The sequence below is a fragment of the Ahaetulla prasina genome, chromosome 2 (assembly GCF_028640845.1).
Source record: "Ahaetulla prasina isolate Xishuangbanna chromosome 2, ASM2864084v1, whole genome shotgun sequence".
Taxonomy (NCBI): domain Eukaryota; kingdom Metazoa; phylum Chordata; class Lepidosauria; order Squamata; family Colubridae; genus Ahaetulla; species Ahaetulla prasina.
In genome coordinates, this window is record NC_080540.1 from 28,604,285 (window position 1) to 28,630,855 (window position 26,571).

The 26,571-nt window shown below is 44.3% G+C and overlaps 1 protein-coding gene across 1 annotated transcript; it reads left to right on the forward strand.

The window, feature by feature from the left end:
• Window positions 1-1,357: 1,357 nt before the first annotated feature.
• Window positions 1,358-25,516, forward strand: LOC131191784 (major histocompatibility complex class I-related gene protein-like). The gene is made up of 6 exons (XM_058170248.1): window positions 1,358-1,528; window positions 7,781-8,056; window positions 12,088-12,363; window positions 17,066-17,356; window positions 19,822-19,902; window positions 24,022-25,516. The coding sequence occupies exons 1-6, from the start codon at window positions 1,477-1,479 to the stop codon at window positions 24,126-24,128; spliced, it is 1,083 nt and encodes a 360-aa protein (XP_058026231.1). The 5' UTR covers window positions 1,358-1,476; the 3' UTR covers window positions 24,129-25,516.
• Window positions 25,517-26,571: the final 1,055 nt, after the last annotated feature.

Sequence of the window (26,571 nt, forward strand, 5' to 3'; positions counted from 1 at the left end):
TCAAGAATCACAAGACACAACACCCAGTCCCAGTCATACATACAATAAGCAATCAAGTCATACTAGGAAACCATCAATATCAATATAATCGCAAGGATATAAGCAACAAAGTTACAGTCATGCAGTCACAAGTGGAAGGAGATTATACAACCAAGGACTTTATTAGCTTTTTTGGCTGCTGCCCCACACTGCTGGCTCATGTTTAAGTGACCTGCTGCACTCATATGAATGCTATGTCACCCAAAACTAACTTGCTTATGGTTTGCTATGACTTGTTCCCGTTTTTAACTTCTTTTATAAAGTTAAAGCAAAATATATTTTTATAAAGTAAAGGAGTATGAGCAAAAAGCCCAACACATTTTGCCTGAAAGAATGATTTAAACATGTTTTTAATCCCCAAAGAGGAAGATCCCTCCTCCAAGGAAGATCGGCAGTTCTTGAAAAAGCTCAAAGACGTTCGGTAAATAGAATAAATAAATAAATAAATAAATAAATAAATAAATAAATAAATAAATAAATAAATAAATAACAGTGCAACTAAGATATCAGCAGGGGGATTTTGAAATGCAGCGTCCAGAGAGACAAGGATTTTGTAGGGGTGGTTCAGAAACCAAAGAGGGCCGCGGTGTGGCTCAGGCTGTAAGATAGCCTGTTATTAAACACAGCTGCCTGCAATTACTGCAGGCTCGAGTCCCACCAGGCCCAAGGTTGACTCAGCCTTCCATCCTTTATAAGGTAGGTAAAATGAGACCCAGATTGTTGGGGGGCAATAAGTTGACTTTGTATATAAATATACAAATAGAATGAGACTATTGCCTTACACAATGTAAGCCGCCCTGAGTCTTCGGAGAAGGGCGGGATATAAATGGAAATTAAAAAAAAAAAAACTCCCTTCCGTGCGAAATAACAATTGTCTAATTCAGGGCTCTCCAACCTTGGTCCCTTTAAGACTTGTGGACTTCAACTCCCAGAGTCCCTCAGCCAGCAAAGCTGGCTGAGGAACTCTGGGAGTTGAAGTCCACAAGTCTTAAAGGGACCAAGGTTGGAGAGCCCTGGCTCTAATTTCAGGGAGGAAATCCCGAAGCCTGGAAACGGCAGACGAGCGACCTGATGCACCTGCACCGCTAGAGCACATCAAAGAGTATTGGTTGCAAGTTCGACACAAAGTTCACCCACCCACGCACAGCCCCGCTTCCCCTGATCTCGCACGAAAATATAAACGGTCTTAAAGCATTTCCTTCCGTGTCTTCAGGCAGGCAGGCAGCCTTCTTCTGAACCCGATTTTTCCCCCGGTCAACATTACTCCGCCCACTCCCGTTAAGCCCCGCCTCCCCTCCCCAAGCGGGGTGGGGTTCCACCAGGTTTTGCAGAGCGTGAGATCGTACCACGGCTGAGTAATTAACCGCCAACCGATTGTGCCTCCGGCCATAAGTAGTTCGCGGGCGTGAATTTTGGGGGCGTTAGGAAGCATCGCCGATGGGGCTTCTGGTTGGAATGACTTTGGTCCTCACCTTAGTGGGATGCTCAGGTGAGTGGGGGGGGGGTTTACGAACTGTATGAGACTGCAGGTCCCATCGTCCCAAGCCCAAGCGTGTTAGTTTGGGACGATGGGGTGTGACGCCGCCGTAGGCTGCGGGTTGATTGGGGTTCATGCAGCGACCCTCCGGGACAAATGGAGGTGGGGTTTCCGACCAGCCCCGCTTCTCCTGGGTGTAGGATGCCATGCACGAAGCAAGGCATCAGGGAATCTCATACGTTACGGTGGAGAGAGAGAGAAAGGAAGGAAAGAGGGAGGAAGAAAAGAAAGAAAGAAACGGGGGAAAGAGAGAGAAAGAAAGAAAGAAAAAGAAAGACAGAGATAGAGATAGAAGAAGAAAGAAAGAAAGAGAAACAGAGAGGAGGAAAGAAAAAGAAAGAAAGAAACAGAAGGAAGGAAGGAAGGAAGGAAGGAAGGAAGGAAGGAAGGAAGGAAGGAAGGAAGAAAGAAAGAAAGAAAGAAAAGAAAGAGGAAGGAAGGAAGGAAGAAAGGAAAGAAAAAGAAAGAAAGAAAGAAAAAAAGAAAGAAAGGAAGGAAGAAAGGAAGAAAGGAAAGAAAAAGAAAGAAAGAAACAGAAGGAAGGAAGGAAGGAAGGAAGGAAGGAAGAAGAAAGAAAGAAAGAAAGAAAGAAAGAAAGAAAGAAAGAAAGAAAGAAAGAAAGAAAGAAAGAAAGACAGATACAGAGGAGGAAAGAAAGAATGAATGAATGAAAGAAAAAGAAAGACAGAGATAGAGATAAAGGAGGAAAGAAAGGAACAGAGAGGAGGAAAGAAAGAAATGGAAAGAAGAAAGAAAGATAGAGGAGGAAAGAAAGAAAGAGAGAGAGAGAGAGAGAGACAGAGACAAGTAGAGGAGGAAAGAAAGAAAGAAAGAAACAGGAGGAAGGAAAGAAAGAGAGAGAGAAAGAGAAGAGGAAGGACCATTTGAATCCCCCTCCTCCTTAGCTAACTGGGGAGGAATTTCCCGCACTTCAGTGAACTTTCGCTTTCGGCGGTTCACACGAAGACGATGCAACCGCAGCTTGTTTTGCTTTGTTTCTATTGGACGCATTTCCACGGCCAGGTGCTTTGCGGTGTTCTGCTGCCTGGCAGAGAGAACTGCCAGAAAACCCGAGCTGTGGGGCTTGATGGGGGCGGTCTGATTTGGGAGAGGGAAAGAGCAGGTGGGTGATAAGGGCTGCCTTTATGTGGGGTGCAGAATCTCGGCCAGCCACTAGATGGCAGTAAGGTCTTGTATTTCCTATATCGTCTTGCGATTCTGGAAGATTTTTTATTTTTTATTTATTTATTTATTTAGGCATTAACATGAAATGAAATAGCTATATAATATATAAGCATAATATTTATATATAACATTATATATATTCTATATAATATTTCATATTATATATTAGAATAATAATAATAATAATAATAATAATAATAATAATAATAATAATAATAATAATAATAATAATAATAATTTAATGTTTATACCACCCTTCTCCCGAAGGACTCAGGGCGGTGAATAGAATAGAATAGAATAGAATAGAATAGAATAGAATAGAATAGAATTTTATTGGCCAAGTGTGATTGGACACACAAGGAATTTGTCTTGGTGCATATGCTCTCGGTGTACATAAAAGAAAAGATACGTTCATCAAGGTACAACATTTACAACACAATTGATGATCAATATATCAATATAAATCATAAGGATTGCCAGCAACAAGCTATAGTCATACAGTCATAAGTGGAAAGAGATTGGTGATGGGAACTATGAAACGATTAATAGTAGTGCAGATTCAGTAAATAGTCTGACAGTGTTGAGGGAATTATTTGTTTAGCAGAGTGATGGCCTTCGGGAAAAAACTGTTCTTGTGTCTAGTTGTTCTGGTGTGCAGTGCTCTATAGCGTCGTTTTGAGGGTAGGAGTTGAAACAGTTTATGTCCAGGATGCGAGGGATCTGCAAATATTTTCAAAATATTTGAAATAGCTATATAATATATAAGCATAATATTTATATATAATTATATAAATATATATTATATATTATATTTCATATTTCATATGATATATATTATATTATATATAATATTTCAGGCAACTGAGTTGGGATTTTCTTAAAAAGAAGGGATTTCGTTCACTTTCATCCCATTCAAATCCAAAGCCAAAATATGTCCAGTTCAGCATGTAGAGCCAGCGAGGAGATGGCATTGTGGGAAATCCCGGCATAATACAGAACACAACACTGAGGGAAGAACCATATTTCACGCAGCAGCTATTGCATGCCTTACCAGAAAGAGGAAATCAGAGTTTAATTCATATACAGAGTTTTATTTGCATACGGGAAGTCTTCCGCTTATGACCACAACGGGGGCCCAAATTTCTGTTGCTAATCAAGGCAGTGGTTAAATTAGTTTTGCCTTGCGTTACGACCTTTCCTGCTGCGGTTGTTAAGTGAGGCAAAACCAATGAAGACACTAAAAGCATCCAAATTATTATGTAGGAGTTCCTTTATTAGGGCTGATTTTGGGATGTACAGGTGATCCTCCTTTAACAGCCACTCATTCAAACTTACAACAGCCCCTAACAAGTGATAGTTACATCCGGATCTCGTACTTATATGGCCAACGCAGCATCTCCCCAGTCACGTGATCAAAATTTGCTATCTGTCCCTCAAGCAACATCAATGGGGAAACCCAGCAGGAAGTCGAAAGTCACGATCACAGTGAGGCATCTGCTTAACAACCCATGTGATCCTGGTTTAACAACGGTAACAGGACTGCCAGAACTGCCACTGCTAAGTGGTTTCTTTTAGACAACACAGTATCAACAGTAGAAACCTTCAAATTTCTAGGTTCTATCATATCGCAAGATCTAAAATGGACAGCTAACATCAAAAACATCATTAAAAAAGGACAACAAAGAATGTTCTTTCTGCGCCAACTCAGTAAGCTCAGACTGCCCAAGGAGCTGCTGATCCAATTCTACAGAGGAATTATTGAGTCTGTCATTTGCACCTCTATAACTGTCTGGTTCGGTTCTGCAACCCAACAAGAAAAACACAGACTTCAGAGGATAATTAGAACTGCAGAAAAAATAATGGCTACCAACCTGCCTTCCATTGAGGACCTGTATACTGCACGAATCAAGAAGAGGACCGTGAAAATATTTATAGATCCCTCACATCCAGGACATAAACTGTTTCAACTCCTACCCTCAAAATGACGCTATAGAGCACTGCACACCAGAACAACTAGACACAAGAACAGTTTTTTCCCGAACGCCATCACTCTGCTAAACAAATAATTCCCTCAACACTGTCAAACTATTTACTAAATCTGCACTACTATTAATCTTCTCATAGTTCCCATCACCAATCTCTTTCCACTTATGACTGTATGACTGCAACTTTGTTGCTGGCAATCCTTATGATTTATATTGATATACTGACCATCAATTGTTGATATACTGACCATCAGTTGTAAATGTTGTACCTTGATGAACGTATCTTTTCTTTTATGTACACTGAGAGCATATGCACCAAGACAAATTCCTTGTGTGTCCAATCACACTTGGCCAATAAAATTCTATTCTATTCTATTCTATTTTGTTACATCTGTGCAACTTAACAAAGTTTCCGGTCCTAAAAAACTGCCATATTGTAAGCTGGTAGTGTCACTGTTATTCTTTGGTTTAAATGGGATTGCAGGGGGCTTTGTCTGGTGACAGGCAGGGTCGATTTGGGTCAGGCAAGAAGACGAGTCTGGTCTGACCCAGATCACATCTAAAAGTCAAAGAGGAGAAAGGGGGCACCCTCCATTTTATTTGCTACATATTGATTTTCTCCACACTGCTTGATAAGGAGGTCTCTCAGTATAGAGATTTCCATTCCACGTGATCTAGAATAGCAACCTTAAAACTTGTGGACTTCAACTCCCAGAATTCCTCAGCCAGACAAGCTGAAGTCCACAAGTCTTTAAATTTGCCAAGCTTAGAGGCCCCTGATCTTAAAAAAGGAGAGTCCTTACATTTTATTTATTTTATTTATTTATTTTGTCGAGTACATTTTTTTTTTGCATTTATATCCCGCCCTTCTCCGAAGACTCAGGGTGGCTTACAGTATGTTAGCAATAGTCTTCATCCTATTTGTATATTTATATACAAAGTCAACTTATTGCCCCCAACAATCTGGGTCCTCATTTTACCTACCTTATAAAGGATGGAAGGCTGAGTCAACCTTGGGCCTGGTGGGACTTGAACCTGCAGTAATTGCAGGCAGCTGTGTTAATAACAGACTGTCTTACCAGTCTGAGCCACAGAGGCTAGATAATTATATATAATTATATATAATTATAATATATTAGATAATATATATAAGTATAAGCATGAATTGAATATATAAAGTGAATACAATTAAAGAGACCATTAGGACAGGGACAGTAGGCACGCTGGTGCTCTTATGCCCTTACAGACCTCTTAGGAATGGGGTGAGGTCAACAGTAGACAAGTCTTAGATTAAAGTTTTGGGGGTTTTGGGATGAGACCACAGAGTCTGGTAGTGCATTCCAGGCATTAACAACTCTGTTACTGAAGTCATATTTTCTGCAATCAAATTTGGAGTGGTTTAGAATAGAATAGAATAGAATTTTTATTGGCCAAGTGTGATTGGACACACAAGGAATTTGTCTTGGTGCATATGCTCTCAGTGTACATAAAAGAAAAGATACGTTCATCAAGGTACAACATTTACAACACAATTGATGATCAATATAGCAATGTAAATCATAAGGATTTCCAGCAACAAGTTATAGTCATACAGTCATAAGTGGAAAGAGATTGGTGATGGGAACTATGAAACGATTAATAGTAGTGCAGATTCAGTAAATAGTCTGACAGTGTTGAGGGAATTATTTGTTTAGCAGAGTGATGGCCTTCGGGAAAAAACTGTTCTTGTGTCTGTTATTCTGGTGTGCAGTGCTCTATAGCGTCGTTTTGAGGGTAGGAGTTGAAACAGTTTATGTTTACCTTAAGTTTGTATCTATTGTGTGCTCAGATATTGTTGTGATTGAAGCTGAAGTAGTCATTAACAGGTAGGACATTGTAGCAGATAATTCTATGATCTATGCTTAGGTTATACCAAAGGTGACATAGTTCTAAATTTTCTAAACCCAAAAGTCTGATGACATAAGATATTTTGTTGCGAGCAGAGGAGTGGAGGACTCTTCTTGTGAAATATTTCTGGATGCACTCAGTTGTATTAATGTCCAATATGCAGTGCAGGTTCCAGACAGATGAGCTGTATTCGAGAATTGGTCTAGCAAATGTTTTGTATGCTCTAGTTAGTAGTGTAATATTACCGGAGAAAAAGCTACGTAAAATTAGGTTTACAACGCTTAATGCCTTTTTGGCGATATTGTTACAGTGGGTTTTTGCACTTAGATCATTTGATATGAGTACTCTAAGGTCCTTGACAGAGTGAGGGTCATCCACAAGGTCATGTCCACTCAGTTTGTAGTTTGTGTTCTGATTCCTTTTGCCAAAGTGTAAGATAGAGCATTTGTTGGTTGAGATTTGGAGTTGCCAATTTTTTGACCATTCCGACACAAAGTCAAGGTCTTTTTCAAGGGTAGCGGCATTGTTAGTGGTGTTAAATATTTATTTATTTTATTTTATTTATTTATTTTGTCACACAGTATATATAAGCATAAGCATGAAATAACTATACAATATATAAGCATATATATATATATATATAAGTATGAGTATGTAATAACTATATTAATTGGATATAACGAAAGGAAACAATAGGACAGGAACGGTAGGCATGCTTGTGCTCTTATGCACACCCCTTACAGACCTCTTAGAAATGGGGTGAGGTCAATGGTAGACAATTTTTGGTTGAAGCTTTGGGGATTTTGGGAAGAGACCACAGAGTCAGGTAGTGCATTCCAGGCATTAACAACTCTGTTACTGAAGTCATATTTTCTGCAATCAAGATTGGAGCGGTTAACATTAAGCTTAAATCTATTGTGTGCTCGTGTATTGTTGCAATTGAAGCTGAAGTAGTCTTCGACAGGAAGGACATTGTAATAGATAATTCTATGAGTTAAACTCAACTATGTTAAAAACAGTTTAACATCATCGGCGAAGAGAACACAGTTACTTATAATATGATCACAAAGGTCATTTATATATATATGGCTTTGAGCCAGACCCAATTTCTGGCAGCCTTATCACTCTGTCCCCCTGTCTTTCCCAGATTCCCGCTCCCACACGCTGCACTATTTCTACACCGCAGTTTGGGAACCCAAGGAAGACACCCCCTGGTTCATTGCCGTGGCCTGCTTGAATGGCCACCTCGGCGGTCACTACGACAGCAAGACGAGGCAGGCTGTACCTCGACTGTCCTGGATGAAGAAAGTGGAGGAAGAGGATCCCCAGTTCTGGAAGTGGAACACGGAGAGGGCCCGCAGCGATGAGCTGAGGCTTTGGAGGGATATGGAGAATCTCAAGAAGCAATATAACCAAAGTGGGGGTGAGTGGATAATGGGAGGCCACTCTAGTTTACCTGTTGGTTGTACATCAACCGTTCCCAACCTTTCTGGCTGGGCGGACCAGAGGGATGGGGGAGAGAAGATGGTTCCATGTGAGTGGCAGAAGCACACGTGTGCATACAACTCCATTTGTGTTCTGTCCCCGTCGCCTCAGTCTGAGCGATGACTTAATTAGCCGGCAACTATCAGCTTCTGGCAGCAAACTAGCGAGCGTCTGCCAAGTGTCTCTGTTATCTCTCTTGATGCCGATGAGTCAACCAAGAACAAACAGTACTTCAGCTCTAGTTAAGCAGTTGATTTGCTTGCCACGAAGTGGTATAGCAGCCCTTGTTGCTTTTATATCCTGTGGTGTGGCTCCATGACTCAGCACTTCCTAGGCCTGCCCCACCCCTGCTTCTGTTGTTCCCGCCTCTCCTGCCTATGAAACCTAGGGTCCAGCCAGGCCTGATTGCCATCAGCTGGGTCTGGAGGCTTGGCCTGGGGGGGGAAAGAATCAGGGGATGGAGGCCTCGTTATCTCCTCCACCTGACCTGCCTCTGGCTCCTGAAGCTGAGCCAGGGAAGCCGGTGCTCCAGAAGTAAGTCCTGATGGCCCTTCCCCCTCACTTTCCTAGTCACTTTCTGGCAGGGGGCCCGGCTTGGGGGGCGCAGACACAACAATTTGGGAAAGTGATGGGCACATGCCTGCCACTTACATAAATGGAACTTTGTGCATGAGGGCCCACCACTCATGTAAATGGAGCTTCGTGTGCAAGTGCTTGCTGCTTGTACAAGTAGAGGTGTGCGCATCCATGTTCGCCCACTACTTGTGTGGCCTAGTTCCAAATGGGCTGCGGCCTGGTAGTAGGCTGCGGCCCAGGGGTTGGGAACCCCTGTTGTAAATGATAGTTCAAAGCTGCTTTTTTTTAAAATTCAAGTTTTTATTCGTTTTATCAAAATATAAAACACAGACAAATGAAGAAAAATGAAAAATAATGGGAAAATAGGGGAAGAGGAAAAAGTGTACGGCTCAAAGGGAAGAGAGAAAGAAAAGCATTGACTCTCGACTCTTTCCGGCACAGAAACCAGGCTGTGCTAACAAGCGAAGCCCCATCAGTGGTGAAATCCACTTACCTTTGCTAGCGGTTTGGGAATGGGAGCGCATGCTCCCTCTTCTGCACATGCGCAGAGGGTCAAAAACGGGACATAATGATGTCCCGGTGTTGTGTCTGCGCCCCCCCGATCCGGCCCTGCTGCCAGAAAGTGACTTGGAAAGTGAGGGGGAAGGACCGTCAGTACTTACCTCTGGAGCATCGGCTCCCCTGGCTCAGCTCCAGGAGCCAGAAGTAGGCCAGGTGGAAGAAATAATGAGGCCTCCATCCCCTGACTCTTCCCCCCCTAGGCCACGCCTGCAGGCCCAGCTGACAGCAATCAGGCTGGGTTGGATCCTAGGTTTCGTAGGCAGGAGAGGAGGGAACAACAGAAGCAAGGGTGGGGCAGGCCTAGGAAGTGCTGAGTCATGGAGCCACACCCCACAGGATATAAAAGGCAGCAAGAGCTGGTGTGTCTCTTTGTAACAGGCAAATCCACTGATTGACTAGAGCTGAAGTTTGTGACTCACCAGCGTCGTGGAAGATAACGAGGGCTCTTGTGCAGACACTGGCTCTTTTGTCGCCAGAGCTGATAGTGCTGGCTAATTAAGCCATCATTCAGACAGAGGCGGAGGAGGACAGAACACCTGGTGGGTGGGTGGAACCTCTTGCCACCAGCGCTACCGGTTCACGTGAGCCAGATAGATCCGGCTGGATTTCACTGCCGAGCGCCATCCATGGGATGTAGGCAGCATGTGAAACCACACCCCCTCCGGTCCATAGCAAAACTTCTCTCCGTGGAACCCGTCCCTGCTACCCCAAAGGTTGGCGGCCGCTGTCTTAGAACAATGTTTCTCAGCATCAGTTAAGTTTAAGATGTTTGGATTTCAGCTCCTGGAATTTTGCCTCATCCCATGATGTGTTTGACATTACTTACACTTAGCCAGACATTTTGCAAATTCTGCTTCTGTGTGCAACTGATCAATTTTTCTTCATTATCTGGACTGTCTTCAAAGAGAAAGTTTAATAATTATACTATGGGAAAAAGCAATAGTAGTAGTAGGAGTAGTAGTAGGAGTAGTAGTAGTAGTAGTAGTAGAAGTAGTAGTAGTAGTAATAATAATAATAATAATAATAATAATAATAATAATAATAATAATAATAATAATAATAATAATAATAATAATAATATCAGAGTTGGAAGGGACCTTGGAGGTCTTCTAGTCCAACCCCCTGCCCAGGCAGGAAACCCTACACCATTTCAGACAAATGGCTACCCAACATTTTCTTAAAAATTTCCAGTGTTGGAGCATTCACAACTTCTGCAGGCAAGTCGTTCCACTGATTAATTGTTCTAACTGTCAGGAAATTTCTCCTTAGTTCTAGGTTGCTTCTTTCCTTGATTAGTTTCCACCCATTGCTTCTTGCTCTACCCTCAGGTGCCTTGGAGAACAGCCCGACTCCCTCTTCTTTGTGGCAACCCCTGAGATATTGGAACACTGCTATCATGTCTCCCCTACTCCTTCTTTTCGTTAAACTAGGCTTACCGAGTTCCTGCAACTGTTCTTCATATGTTTTAGCCTCCAGTCCTCTAATCATCTTTGTTGCTCTTCTCTGCACCCTTTCTAGAGACTCAACATCCTTTTTAGGAGACGTAAATAGTCTCCTATAAATAGTAAATAGGAGACGTTTGTTGGAGGTGTTTGGTGGGAGAGAAAGGTGGGTCAATTTTTCAAAAAAAGATCTAAGCCGGTTAACAGTTTGCATGTGAGAATGAGGGAATGAGTGCATGGAATGTATTATTTTTATTGTATTCGATCCATTTGAGACAGCCTTGATTCCAGCAAGTCCATTCAGTTCTCTTGGCAACATTTTTACAAGTGGTTTATTGTTGCCTTCTCCTTCCTTGGACTGAGAGAGACAGACTGGCCCAAAGTCACCCAGCCAGACTAGAACTCCCAATCTCCCAGTTTCTAGCCCAGCATCTTTAGCATAGATTTAGCAAAGTAGAATACAAGAATGACCAAATCATCCAGTTCTAGTTTGGGAATAATTCTGGAATGAACAGGTGATGTTGTAGTCACCCAATCGACTTCCCTTATCGACTAATTCTAGAAGCTTCCTTAGTTTAACAGATTAACAGATTTGGAAGGGCCCTTGTAGGTCATCTACTCCAACCCTCTGCCCAAGCAGACCCTACACCATTTCTGACAGGTGGCAGTCCAGTCTTCTCTTGCAAACTTCCAGTGATGAAGCTTCCACTACTTCTGAAGGCAACTTCCGTTCCATGGGTTGATTGTTCTCACTGTCAGAAAATTTCTCCTTATTTCTAGGTTGAATCTCTCCTTGATCAGTTTCCATCCATTGTTCCTTGTCTGGCCTTTGGGTCCCTTGGGAAAATAGGTTGACCCCTTCCTCTCTGTGGCAGCTCTTCAAATATTGGAAGATTGCTTATTTATTTTTTTATTATTATTATTTGCATTTATATCCCACCCTTCTCCGAAGACTCAGGGCGGCTTACACTATGTTAGCAATAGTCTTCATCCATTTGTATACTATATACAAAGTCAACTTATTGCCCCCAACAATCTGTGTTCCTCATTTTACCTACCTTATAAAGGATGGAAGGCTGAGTCAACCTTGGGCCTGGTGGGACTTGAACCTGCAGTAATTGCAAGCAGCTGTGTTTATAACAGATTGTCTTACCAGCCTGAGCCACCAAAGGCCCTATCATGTCTCCCCTGGTCCTTCTCTTCACTAGTCTAGTCATGCCCAGTTCCTGCAACCGTTCATTGTATGTTTTAGCCTCCAGTCCCCTAATCATTCTGATTGCTCTTCCTCTTCCCAAATTCCTGTCCCTACTGGGAGGGGCAACCCAGAATGGAGGCTGCTCCCCATTCCCACCCATTCCTTTGATAGTGATTTGGGCCTTGTTGTTTTCAGGGCTTCATACCTGGCAGAAAATGTACGGCTGTGAGCTCAGGGAAGACGGGAGCAAAAGAGGGTATGACCAGTACAGCTATGATGGGAGGGACTTCCTCAGCTTTGACAAGGAGACCCTCACTTGGACGGCAATTGATCACGAGGCCCAGCTGATCAAGAGAACCTGGGAGGCTGACCTGGACAGGCTCTGGCGAAACAAGCTCTTCCTGGAGGAGATCTGCATCGGACTGCTGCGGAAGTTCCTAGGATATGGGAAAGAAACATTTGCAAGGAAAGGTGAGGCCAATGTCTCTGAAAAAAAAACCAAGAAAAGCAGAGAGGAAATTTGGTCAGTTCCCTCATACCGGTTATTTGAACGTTATAAAATCAAGGACTACTTGTCTATATAAGGAACATTTTTAAAAAAATCAAAAAGTCAACATTTAAAGTGTCAGGCTATTAACATTAAAAATATACCAACCTCAAGTGGAAAGAAAGAGAAAGAGAGAGAGTATATTCATATCAACAGTGAAAACACTAAACCAGGGGTATCAAAACTCACATCGTCACAGTAGCGTCATGTGATGTATCGGGACTTTTTCCCCTTCGCTAAACTGGGCGTGGGCATGGCCAGCATGTGACGCATCTGGCCCGTGGGCCAGGAGTTTGAAAGCCCTACCCTAAACCCTAAACAAGTCTCCAATTTCCTGGAATTTCCAGGCCTGATGACGTAACCAGCTCTTGAGGGACTTCCAGAATCTCAAAAGAGGATGGAGTTAATCCAAGGGTGAAATCTACTTACCTTCCCTACCGGTTCGGAAGTGCACGCGTGCGTGTCACGTGTGTGCTTGGACCCTCTGTGCATGCGCAATCCCTTCTGCACATGTGCGGAGGGTAAAAAACAGGTTACTTCCTGGTTAAAACCAGGAAGTAACGATGACCAGGCAGGTGGACGGAACCTCATGCTGCCGTCATTACTAGTTCTCATGCTGCCATCGCTACCGGTTCGGCTGAACTGGTCCGAACCAGTAGCATTTCACCCCTGAGTTAATATATTTCTTTGGGAGAGGGGGAGAGAATGTTTGCTAAGCAGGCACCATGGCAGAGAAGGGCTGTGACCTGGGACTAGAATGGAAGGTCTTCTAGTCCAACTCCCTGCTCAAGCAGGAGACCCTACTATTCCAGACAAGTGGTTGTCCAATCTCTTCCTAAAAACCTCCAGTGTTGAAGCACCCACAACTTATGAAGGCAAGCTGTTCCGCTGACCCATCAATTGTAAGTCCCTGACTAATAGCAAAAGCACTTAGTTTTATGTATCACTTCATAAGTGATACGGGTCGGGGCCGTACAGGTCTGGATGGGGAGAAACAGGCTCAAGCTCAATCCCGCCAAGACAGAGTGGCTGTGGATGCCGGCATCCCGGTACAGTCAGCTAAATCCGCGGCTGACCATCGGTGGCGAGTCAGTGGCCCCGATGGAGAGGGTTCGCAACTCCTGGATGAACGGCTGTCTTTAGAAGATCATTTGACGGCCGTCTCCAGGAGAGCGTTCTACCAGGTTCGCCTGGTACGCCAGTTGCGCCCCTTTCTGGACCGGGATGCCCTATGCACGGTCACCCACGCACTCGTGACGTCTCGCCTGGATTACTGCAATGCTCTCTACATGGGGCTCCCCTTGAAGGGCATCCGGAGGCTGCAGTTAGTCCAGAATGCGGCTGCGCGGGTGATAGATGGAGCCCCTCGTGGCTCCCGCATGACACCCATCCTGCGCAGACTGCACTGGCTACCTGTGGCCTTCCGGGTGCGCTTCAAGGTTTTGGTGACCACCTTTAAAGCGCTTCATGGCATTGGGCCGGGTTATTTACGGGACCGCCTACTGCTACTGAATGCCTCTCACCGACCCGTGCGCTCTCATAGAGAGGGTCTCCTCAGGGTGCCGTCAGCGAGGCAATGTCGCCTGGCGACGCCCAGGAAGGGCCTTCTGTGGGGCTCCCACCCTCTGGAACGAACTACCCCCCGGCCTTCGTCAGCTTTCGGACCTTCGGACCTTCCGCCGCGGGCTCAAAACATACCTATTTAATTGTGCAGGACTGAGCTAGATTTTAAATTTATGGGTTTTAACTGGGTTTTATTTTTTATATTTTAAAATACGGGCTTATAGAATAAGTTTTTTAATTGTTTTTATAGTGTATTTATGTATCTATGTGTTTTTTAAGTGCCTGTAAACCGCCCTGAGTCCTTCGGGAGATAGGGCGGTATATAAATATGATTAATAAATAAATAAATAAATAAATAATGCTTTACAGCCCTCTCTGCGCCGTTTCAGAGTCAGCGTATTGCCCCAACAATCCTCATTTTATCGACCTCGTAAGGATGGAAGGCTGATTCAACCTTGAGCTGGTCAGGATCGAACTCCTGGCAGTGAGCTGAATTAGCCTGCAATACGCAGTCTAACCACTGCGCCACCCTCCCATGGTATCCGCAGCATGCCTTCTCTTCTGGATCTAATAGGACATGCTAGTGTAAATGGGGAGAGATGGTCCCTCAGATTATTACCCAGAATCCGGAGCCAAAGATTATTACCCGGAGCCAATGCGTTGGTTCCGTCCCAGGCGCCTGATGGACCTGGAGAGGTTCCTGATGGAGCTTGGGCCACTTCCTGAGGATCTTACCCACGGCACGACTGAAGAACTGGTTGCGGCCTGGGAACGGGCCGCGGCTGGGGCTTTGGACCGTGTCGTGCCTTTGCAGCCTCTGACCCGGCGTAGATCTCAATTGGCTCCCTGGTTTTCCGAGGAGCTGAGAGAGATGAAACGCCGGAGAAGACGCCTAGAGAGTACTTGGAAGTCTAGCCGTTCCAAGGTTGATCGGACACTAGTGAGGTCTTTTACTAAGACCTACCTAGTGGCAATGAGGGAGGCGAAACGTTCTTACGTTTCCACCCTCATTGCATCGGCAGATAACCGCCCGGCCGCCTTGTTTCGGGTGACCCGTTCCCTCCTCCATCAAGAGGGACGGGATGACTCCTTACAGGGACGAGCTGAGGAGTTTAACGGTTATCTATACGTAAAATCGTTCAACTTCGGGATAGTTTGGACCAAGATTGCGATGATCCAACCGAGATGACAGAGTTGAGTCTTGTGGAGGTTATTTGGGATGAGTTTGATTCTGTGGCTCTCGAGGACGTGGACAGGTTGCTGGGGAGGTTACATGCAACTACATGTTTACTGGACCCGTGTCCTTCCTGGTTAGTGCTGGCTGCTCAGGAGGTGACACGAGGCTGGCTCCAGGGGATTATAAATGCTTCTTTGGTGGAAGGGGTTTTCCCCGCCACCTTGAAAAAGGCGGTGGTGAGACCTCTCCTCAAGAAGCCTTCCCTGGACCCAGCTATTTTGAGAAATTATCGTCCAGTCTCCAACCTTCGCTTTGTGGCGAAGGTTGTAGAGAGTGTGGTTGCATGGCAGCTCCCCCGGCACCTGGAGGAAGCTGTCTATCTAGACCCGTTCCAGTCCGGCTTCCGACCTGGTTATAGCACGGAGACGGCTTTGGTCGCATTGGTGGATGACCTCTGGAGGGACAGGGACAGGGGTTGTTCCTCTGCCTTGGTCCTATTAGATCTCTCAGCGGCTTTTGATACCATCGACCATGGTATCCTGCTGCGCCGGTTGGAGGGATTAGGAGTGGGGGGCACCGTTTATCGGTGGTTCTCCTCCTATCTCTCTGACCGGTCGCAGATGGTGTTGACGGGGGCAGAGGTCGTCCTCGAGACGCCTCACTTGTGGGGTGCCTCAGGGGTCGATTCTCTCGCCTACCCTGTTCAACATCTATATGAAGCCGCTGGGTGAGGTCATCAGTGGTTTTGGGGTGAGTTATCATCTGTACGCTGATGATACTCAGCTGTACTTTTCCACCCCGGACCACCCCAACGAAGCGGTCGAAGTGCTGTCCCGGTGCTTGGAAGCTGTACGGGTCTGGATGGGGAGAAACAGACTCAAGCTCAATCCCTCCAAGACGGAGTGGCTGTGGATACCGGCACCCCGGTACAGTCAGCTGCAGCCGCAGCTGACTGTTGGGGGCGAGTTAGTGGCCCCAAAGGAGGTGGTTCGCAACTTGGGCGTCCTCCTGGATGGACAGCTGTCCTTTGATGAACATCTGGCGGCCGTCTCCAGGAGGGCCTTTTACCAAGTTCGCTTGGTCCGCCAGTTGCGTCCCTTCCTTGACCGGGATGCCTTATGCACGGTCACTCACGCTCTGGTTACGTCTAGGTTGGATTACTGCAATGCTCTCTACATGGGGCTGCCCTTGAGGTGCACCCGGAGGCTACAATTCAGAATGAGGTTGCGCGAGTAGTAACAGGAGCCGTTCGTGGCTCCCATGTAACACCACTACTCCGCAGTCTGCACTGGCTTCCTGTGGTCTTTTGGGTGCGCTTCAAGATTTTGGTTACCATCTTTAAAGCGCTCCATGGCTTAGGACCTGGGTACTTACGAGACCGCCTGCTGTTACCCTTTGCCTCCCACCGACCCGTACGCTCTCACAGAGAGGGTCTCCTCAGGGTGCCATCCGCCAAACAGTGTCGGCTGGCGGCCCCCAGGAGTAGGGCCTTCTCTGTGGGGGCAGTGATGCTCTGGAACGAACTTCCCCCTGGCCTACGTCAAGTGCCTGATCTTCGGACCTTCCGTCGGGAGCTCAAAACACATCTATTCATTCAAGCAGGACTGGCATAATAGTGTTGAATTTTAATTGGGGTTTTGTGAATTTTAAAATTTAAAATTTTAATTTTAATTATCAGCCTTTTATAATCTGCTATGTTTTAACTGTTGTTTTTAATTGTATATATTTTGTGTTTTAGTTTTTGGCTGTACACCGCCCTGAGTCCTTCGGGAGAAGGGCGGTATAAAAATTTAATAAATAAAATAAATAAATCCTTTCCGGTCCAGCTTCCTACTTTCCACAAAGGAACTGCTAAGCAGACTCATCTTCATTTCATCCCTTTGCAGAACTCCCAACAGTGAACGTCACCCTCTCGTTGGACCCCTCAGGGTTGCTGGAGACATTGGTCTGCCAAGCCTTTGGCTTTTACCCCAAGGAGATCAATACTACATGGAGAAGGGATGGGGTCATCTGGGAGGAGGAAACCTTTTGGAAGAGCGTCGCTCCCAATTCCGATGGAACCTACCATGCCTGGCTCAGCATCCGGATCAATCCCAAAGATAGGGACCACTACCGGTGCCATGTGGAGCACGCCAGCCTTGCAGAGCCCCTGGTTGTGGGCTGGGAGGAGAAGACAGGTGAGTGGCAGAAGTAGAGAGGATCTACTGGCCTTAGAGAAAAGGTGGTCGGTCAGTCTTGTCCCTGGGAATAAAGAGTGGCAAAGTTGAAGGATGCCTCCAACAATCTTGAGTAGGAGATCCTAGTGGAAATTTTGTGTGAGTGATCCTTGGTGCTCTCGGAGCTTGCTTGTTTTCTTGCAGATGTTTCATTATCCAAACTAGGTAACATCATCAATGCTGGTAAGGAGTGCAGTTTACTGTCCGTTTATATTCTAGTGGCTCGCCTGTCAGTGTTGTTGTTGTTGGTCTTAGGGATTTTTTGATTGAGCTGTTTGCTGTTGGCTTCTTTGGCTGTTGGAGGAAGATAGGACTCAAGCCAGCACTTCAGTGAAAGAGAGGTTTAATGTGCAGGTTCAAAAGCAATGCAAAAAGCCTGAACCCCGAGGGGTTTACAAAGAGACATATTTATACCCTGTCATACATATACATTTCTTGAGTAAGCATAATTCCTTATATAGTTATGTTCTAAACATTAGTATTCTGAGGAACTGGAAAATTACCAAACAGACAGTTAGAGGTGTTGCCATAGTATGGACAAGGAAGATAACAGGATGCGGCTATGTTTTGGGTGTATACAGGTCCTTGCTAATACAGCAGTTTTCTAACTAGCAAAGTCATTGTTCTGTCCCCTCCCCCACCTCAGTCCGGGAGGCACGAGCGATGACTTAATTAGCCGGCAATTCAGTCCACGGCAGCTATCAGCTCTGGCAGCAAACTAGCGAGCGTCTGCCAAGTTTCTCTGTTATCTTTTCTTGATGCCGGCGAGTCAAACCAGGAAACCAGGAACAAACAGTACTTCAGCTCAAGCAGTTGATTTGTTTGCCACGGAGTAGTATAGCAGCCCCTGCTGCTTTTATACCCTGTGGGGTGTGGCTCCGTGACTCAGCACTTCCTAGGCCTGCCCCACCCCTGCTTCTGTTGTTCCCGCCTCTCCTGTCTACGAAACCTAGGGTCCAACCAGGACTGATTGTCCTCAGCTGGGTCTGGAAGCATTGCCTGGGCGGGGGGAGATACAGGAGACGGAGGCCTCATTATTTCTTCCACCTGGCCTGCCTCTGGCTCCTCCAGGGAAGCCAGCCCTGCAGAAGGGAGCCCTGACGGCCCTTCCCCCTCACTCTCTGAGTCACTCTCTGGCAGGGGGCCAGGCCACAACAGTCATCTTGACCAGTGTTTGAGGTCTAGGCTATAGGCCTAGTGCTGAATACCAGGGCCTAGGCTCACCTTATGGTAGTTTCTTGATTGGGGTTTTGTTTACTTGAGTGTTGGTCTGATGTTAACCTTGGAGTTAATCTATGCTGATCTAGGTGCGGATTGCTGGTGGAGAGGTGCTGGGATCTTTTTGTTCCCTTTTGGGCTGGGTAATAGTCTATTTTGCAAACTATAGATGTTGTTCATCTCGGTGTGTCTATTGATGGCTGATTTCTTAGAGTGCCAGGCTTCTAGAAATTCCCTGGCATTTTTTTGACTTGGCTTGGTCTACGATGGTCACTTTTTCCCAATTGAAACTATGGTTAAATCTGTCTATAGGTAAAGGTAAAGGTTCCCCTCGCACATATGTGCTAGTCGTTCCTGACTCTAGGGGATGGTGCTTATCTCCATTTCAAAGCCAAAGAGCCAGGGCTATCTGAAGATGTCTCCGTGGTCATGTGGCCGGCATGACTCAATGCCAAAGGCGCACGGAACGCTGTTACCTTCCCACTAAAGGTGGTCCCTATTTTTCTACTTGCACTTTTTACGTCCTTTCAAACTGCTAGGTTGGCAGAAGCTGGGAGAAGTAACGGGAGCTCACCCTGTTAGGCGTCACCAGGGATTCGAACCGCTGAACTTCTGACCTTTTCGATTGACAAGCTCAGCATCTTAGCCACTGACCCAGCCAAAAAAAAACAAAACCTGTCTATACATTGTGAAATTAAAGTTCTGTGCTCTGAACCGTGAAGTTTTGTCTATTTGCTGCCGCAATGCAGGGAATACACTCCTGCATGGGGAGAGGGGAGGAATCACAGTTTAACTCCTAAGTTAATTAATTGGTAAAGTCTCCATCAAGCTTGACTTAACTCTTGGTGATTTCCTGGACTCCTCTGTTAATTGGGGAAGAGTGGGGGAGATTTCCCATTACCATACAGGATTTTTGTTGAACTTCCCTACAGCCCTGGGATTTCCTGGTGGCCTTCCATCCAAATAATAATGAGGCCCAAGCTTGGACAAGTTCCTGTTGCTTTCAGGGCTGATGTAGCTTGAGGATTTTTCTCATCTCCGGCCTTGAGATCTATTGGAATTCCCCAGCTCCAACCTTAATCAGGTTTCTAGAGATCAACACAGATCATTCTGTGGAGTATGAGCAACATCCTAGAGATCAAAGGGTGGGAGGGGAGACTTTTTTTAACAGGAAGCTCACAGCCTGCTGCTCTCTTTTCCCCTTGCAGTCCCTTTCGCTGTGGGCGCCATCCTGGGAGGAGTTCTGACTGCTTTCCTGCTGGCATCAGTTGGACTCATCGTGTACATCAGTAAGTTTGATTTGCTTCTGGAAAAGAGTACAAGTAGTCCTCGACTTACAACCATTCATTTAGTGACCATTCAAAGTTACAACAACACTGAAAAAAGTGTCTTATGACCGTTTTTCACACTTATGATTATTTTGATCACATGACCATGGTCATGTGATCAAAATTCAGACACCTGGCAACTGGCATGTCTTTATGTCGGTTGCAATGTCCTGGAGTCATATGATCACTTTTTACAATCAAAGTCAATGGGGAAGCCAGATTCACTTAACGACCGTGTTGCTAAGGTAACAAGTGCAGTGATTCACTTAACAACGGTGGCAGGAAAGGTTGTAAACTGGGGCAAAACTCACTTAACAACTGTCTTGCTTAGCAATGGAACGTTTGGCCTCAATTGCGGCCGTAAGTCGAGGACTACCTGCAGTCATTCTGATTTAGGATCTGGAGAAGGGCCTGAAACCAAAAGCTTCCAAAATTGGCTGGTGGCCCACCGACATATTCTTTGTTTTTGAAATATTCTCTGCCAATGACATTTTGTCCCCCAACCTGGAAGGCTGACAAATGCACCATTGTGTGGCAGCTTCTGCCTTTTTGAAATATCAAGATGGGAGAAACCCTAAGTTCAGTAGTAGGTACACTTTCACTCAGATGAGCCTGCCTTAAACTGACATCCCACAAGTGCTACTGTCTCTATCTCACCAAAAAAGAGGCTGTCTTTAGCTTTTTAAAGCAGCCGCATCTTATCTGTATGTGTGGTACCTTGCTCAATAGTAGTACCTGTGAGAGGGATCTTGGAGTCCTAGTGGACAAACATTTAGATATGAGCCAGCAGTGTGCAGCAGCTGCCAAAAAAGCCAACACAGTTCTGGGCTGCATAAACAGAGTGATAGAATCAAGATCACGTGAAGTGTTAGTGCCACTTTATAATGCCTTGGTAAGGCTACACTTGGAATACTGCATTCAGTTTTGGTCGCCACGATGTAAAAAAGATGTTGAGACTCTAGAAAGAGTGCAGAGAAGAGCAACAAAGATGATTAGGGGACTGGAGGCTAAAACATATGAAGACTGGTTGCAGGAACTCGGTATGTCTAGTTTAATGAAAAGAAGGACTAGGGGAGACATGATAGCAGTGTTCCAATATCTCAGGGGTTGCCACAAAGAAGAGAGAGTCAAACTATTCTCCAAAGCACCTGAGGGTAGAACAAGAAGCACTGGGTGGAAACTGATCAAGGAGAGAAGCAACTTAGAACTAAGGAGAAATTTCCTGACAGTTAGAACAATTAATAAGTGGAACGACTTGCCTGCAGAAGTTGTGAATGCTCCAACACTGGAAATTTTTAAGAAAATGTTGGATAACCATCTGACTGAGATGATGTAGGGTTTCCTGCCTGGGCAGGGGGTTGGACTAGAAGGCCTCCAAGGTCCCTTTTCAACTCTGTTGTTATGTTATGTTATGTTATGTTATGTTATGTTATGTTATGTTATATTATATTATATTATATTATATTATATTATATTATATTATATTATATTATATTATATTATGTTATGTTATGTTATGTTATGTTATGTTATGTTATGTTATGTTATGTTATGTTATGTTATGTTATGTTATGTTATGTTATGTTATGTTATGTTATGTTATGTTATGTTATGTTATGTTATGTTATGTTATGTTATGTTATCCTTCCTGGGAGAAGTGTCTCAATACGGAATCTCAGAGTTGAATGAGCGTTAGAGGTCTTCTACTCTAACTCCCTGCTCAAGCAGGAGACCCCATGCCAGTCCAGAGAAATGGTTGTCCAAACTCTTCTTATAAGAACCTCCAAGTGATGGAGCACCCACAACTTCTAGAGGAAAGCATTCCACCGGTTAATAGTTCTCACCATCAGGAAATTCCTCCTTAGTTCTAGATTGGATCTCTCAGTGGTGAAATGTAAAATTTATTACTACCGGTTCTGTGGGCGTGTCTTGGTGAGGGGGTAATGTGATTGGGTGGGCGTGGCCATTTTTTTTTTAACTTTTAAAAGCATTTTTTCTACAGCCACTTCGGCCGAAGAGGTTGTAAAAAATGCTTTTAATAGGCTCTGACGATCCCAGCTGAGTTGCCTGATCATCAGTTGCTTTTGTTTTCTTTTAAAAGCATTTTTTTTTACCTTTCAGCCGAAGGTTGTAGAAAAAATGCTTTTAAAAGAAAACAAAAGCCTCTGACGATCAGGCAACTGATCATCAGAGGCGTTTTTAACTTTTAAAAGCATTTTTTACAACCTCTTCAGCCGAAGAAAAAATGCTTTTAAAAGACTCTGACGATCCCAGCTGAGCCACGCGATCATCAGAGGCGTTTTTTTTTAACTTTTAAAAGCATTTTTCGGCCGGAAAAAAAATGCTTTTAAAAGTAAAACAAAAAAAATTGGCCACACCCACCCAGTCACATTACCCCCCTCACCAAGACACGCCCACAGAACCGGTAGTAATAAATTTTACATTTCACCACTGAGATCGCGTGGCTCAGCTGGGCATGGGGTGAGGGGCAGGGATTTTTGCTACCGGTTCTCCAAACCACCCGCCGCCATCACTACCGGATCATGCGATCCGGTCCGAACTGGGAGCATTTCACCCCTGGGATCTCTCCTTGACAAGTTTCCATCCATTACTTCTAATCCTACCTTCAGGTGCTTTAGAGAATAAGATGACAGCCCTCCCCCTCCCCCAGTCCTTCGCTTCCTTAGGTTAGACATACCCTGTCTAGTTCTATAGATTACTGTTGAGTCCTTGAACTGATCTGAAGCTTATCTCTGCTGCTTTCTGAGCATAAAGCCGGTTTGTCCCATCCCTCCTGAGCAGTTATTGTACCCTGGAAAATAACACCCCTGCCCCTATGGAGCTACCGATCCTGCCCAGGTATTTATTTTTATTTCATGCAATTGTCATGCAATGAATAAACTCCATTCTGCAAATGCTGCTGAATTTTCAGGTAAAACCCAGTCATCCAAAGCAGCAAGATTTCTTTTTTCTTTTAATGACTCTAATGGCTTGCATCAGGGTGAAGTTGGGTGACTGATCGAAGCTCGAGCATTTAAAGGCCGGATGCCCTTCCTGATGCCTACACAGTGTTCACAGCAGATTCATTGCACTCAAGAGACAGAAATATATGTCATTACCTATTATCGAACTTGTCAGGAAATTGCTATTTGCCTAACTAGTTGGCCAAGCAATATATAAACTAACAATGTATGTTTGTAGAAAGGCATGATATTGCTTTAAGGCTGTGCTGCATCATGCAAGCATCCTGATTGGTTGAGCTCTGTAGCCAATGTATAAAAGGACTACGAAATTACGACTTGGGGGAATCTACAGGGACGCTACAGCATTGTAACCTGATGACATGCTGCAACTATATATTTGAGCTTTATGATCATTGCTTGATCATGGCTAGTTACTGATTCCTCAAGATACTGACTGTTGTGAATTGAACTGTGTTTTGCTGAACTGAAAGAAGACCTTGTTCGTTGTGCAAGTCTACGGTGGTAGGAAGACTTGATATTTGTAACATCCCTGACTGACTGGCTTTATGACCTGGAATTGTTTTTGGACTATGACTTTGCCTTTTCCCTAAAAGTAAAGGAATATCAAACCCCAGTTTGTCTGCAAGTGACTGTTATTGTATACAACCAGTCTCAGTCGTTTTCATGCGTAGGGTACTCTGCTCAACAGTCCACAATTTTCGTTGTGAACCCAGATTACCCTTAACTAGTGGTGGGATTCAAGTAATTTAACAACCGGTTCTCTGCCCTAATGATTTCTTCCAACAACCAGTTTGCCAAATTGCTCAGCAAGTTAACAACCGGTTCTCCCGAAGTGGTGCGAACTGGCTGAATCCCACCACCGCCCTTAACAGAACTCACAGCCCCTGGACTGTGAAGTGAGACCACTAGGCCAGGTGCTGGCTGAGGGACTCTGGGAGTTGAAATCCACAAGTCTTAAAGGGACCAAGGTTGGAGACCCCTGTTCTAACTGGTTTGATTAAGCAATGAGTCAGGTCAGTTAAAGAGCAAGTGATGATTTTTTAGATAACACAAACAAAATCAAATCAATCTATCATTTTCTTTGTCCTAATCTCAGGAATTCAGAAGAAGAAAAGGAAAACTTCTCAAACATCACAAGAAAAAACAGTGGGACGGGAGTTAGAGGAACTGATGACCCTTGCTCCTAGCCACAATACAGCATGAGAGGACAAAATATTCGGGATGAAAATTGTCACCATCCACCAAGCCATTCCCCTCCAGACTCGACAATTTGGGAAGCTGCTCTTCAAATGCAAGATCTTCTCACTTGTTTCTCTTTCAATGGTGGTGTAGGTAAAACAATCTGCTTCTTGTGGAGCTAAAAGCAAATAATGGTGGGAAATAATAGATAGATAAACTTTATTGTCATTTTTTGCTATGGGCACACTGGCGCCCATTAAATAGGAAAGTCTGTTGCCTACTCTTGAAAGTGTACACCTACGTACACATATACACATGCTATATACATAGATATATACATATACAGTGTATATACCTACATCCTAACATATAAATACATATAAATATTAATCACTGTCCATCTTGAATACATATTGGAAAGAGGAAGCTTGAGGGTTCACAAGGTTGATGCTGTGTGAAACAAAACTGTGACCGAATCTGGATGTTCTGCTTTGGATACCACGAAGCCTCCTCCCAGAAGGTGACAAGGAAAACAGGTTGTGAAGAAGATGTGTAGTGTCCTACACAATCCTGCGGACCCTGCTCAAGCATCGCTTATATCCTATATCCTGGATAGGCGGAAGGGAACTGCCAATAATCTTTTCTGCCGTCCTCACCACTCTGCACTACCTTCCTGTCTGAAACAGTAATGCTTCCAAACCAGACTGTAACGCCTTAAGGCAGAATGCTCTCGATCGTCTCTCTATAAAAATTTTGCTCCAAAATTAGGTACAGTATGGTTTTCATAAGATGACTGGTATTTGATTTGTATTTATAGCTTCCTGAAAGTTTGTATGAATGCTAGCAATTTTTAATGGATATGTGTATTTTATTTACAATATTTGATTTAAATTGTTGTTTTTGTAATGGGGGGTTGTCTTGGAAATGATGTTTATTAGAAAATACAATACAACAACTTTAAAATAAGATTTCAGATCTCAAGGTGTCTTGTGGCATGATTTCGATTAAAAATTCACAGATGGAGTCTTCTTTTTATTGACTCGTAATGAAGCAATAATTAATGCACTCTCTTAAGTAGTACCAATAAAGATGGGTTATAAATAGAAATAGAATAACAGAGTTGGAAGGGACCTTGGAGGTCTTCTAGTCCAACCCCCTGCCTAGGCAGGAAACCCTACACCACTTCAGACAAATGGTTATCCAACATCATCTTAAAAGCGTCCAGTGTTGGAGCATCAGGCAGACAAATAGATAAGGTGTACTAGCGGTAATCTCTGACTGAGCTGGAGTGTGAAATATTTTCTATTAAATAATTTAAAAACTGTTACATTTTCAATGTTTCCATGTATGGGCTTATTACTGCCTCTTGATTCTACTTGTTCTATACCCCTAGGAATCAAGTCAGGAAAATGTTGTCCCATTACTTTATAAAAAAAATATACCTTTGTGTCAGTGTTGACTTATTTTTATTTATTTATTTATTTATTTATTTTGTCACAACAGTATATATAAGCATAAGCATGAAAATAACTATATAATATATAAGCATATATATAAGCATAAGTATGTAATAACTAAGGGACGCGGTGGCTCAGGGACTAGGACGTTGAGCTTGTCGATCGAAAGGTCGCCAGCTCGGCGGTTCGAATCCCTAGTGCTGCTGTGTAATGGGGTGAGCTCCTGTTACTTGTCCCAGCTTCTGCCAACCTAGCAGTTTCGAAAGCACGTAAAAATGCAAGTAGAAAAATAGGGACCACTTTTGGTGGGAAGGGAACAGCGTTCCGTGCGCCTTTGGCGTTGAGTCATGCCGGCCACATGACCACAGAGACGTCTTCGGACAGCGCTGGCTCTTCGGCTTTGAAACAGAGATGAGTACCGCCCCCTAGAGTCAGCAACGACTAGCACGTATGTGCGAGGGGAACCTTTACCTTTACCTATGTAATAACTATATTAATTGGATATAATAAAAGGAAACAATAGGACAGGAACGGTGAACATGTTTGTGCTCTGACTGCCTGGATTAGTTTGTACGGTTAACATCAACAATAACTTAAATAAAGGATCAGTGCAGGGGTAGTATTCACTTACTTTCCCTAAAGGTGAAGGTTCTCATTGCACATATGTGCTAGTCGTTCCCGACTCTAGGGGGTGGTGCTCATCTTCATTTCAAAGCCGAAGAGCCAGCACTGTCTGAAGATGTCTCCGTGGTCATGTGGCTGGCATGATTAAATGCCAAAGGCGCATATTACCTTCCACCAAAGGTGCCCCCTGTTTTTCTACTTGCGTTTTTTACGTACTTTCGAACTGCTAGGTTGGCAGAAGCGGGGACAAGTAATAGGAACTCACTCCATTACGTGGCACTAAGGAGTCAAACGGTTGAACTGCCGACCTTCCAATCGACGAGCTGTGTCTTAGCCACTGAGCCACTCCGTCCCTTTCCTTACCTATTTTCTGTTGTGGTCTGCCA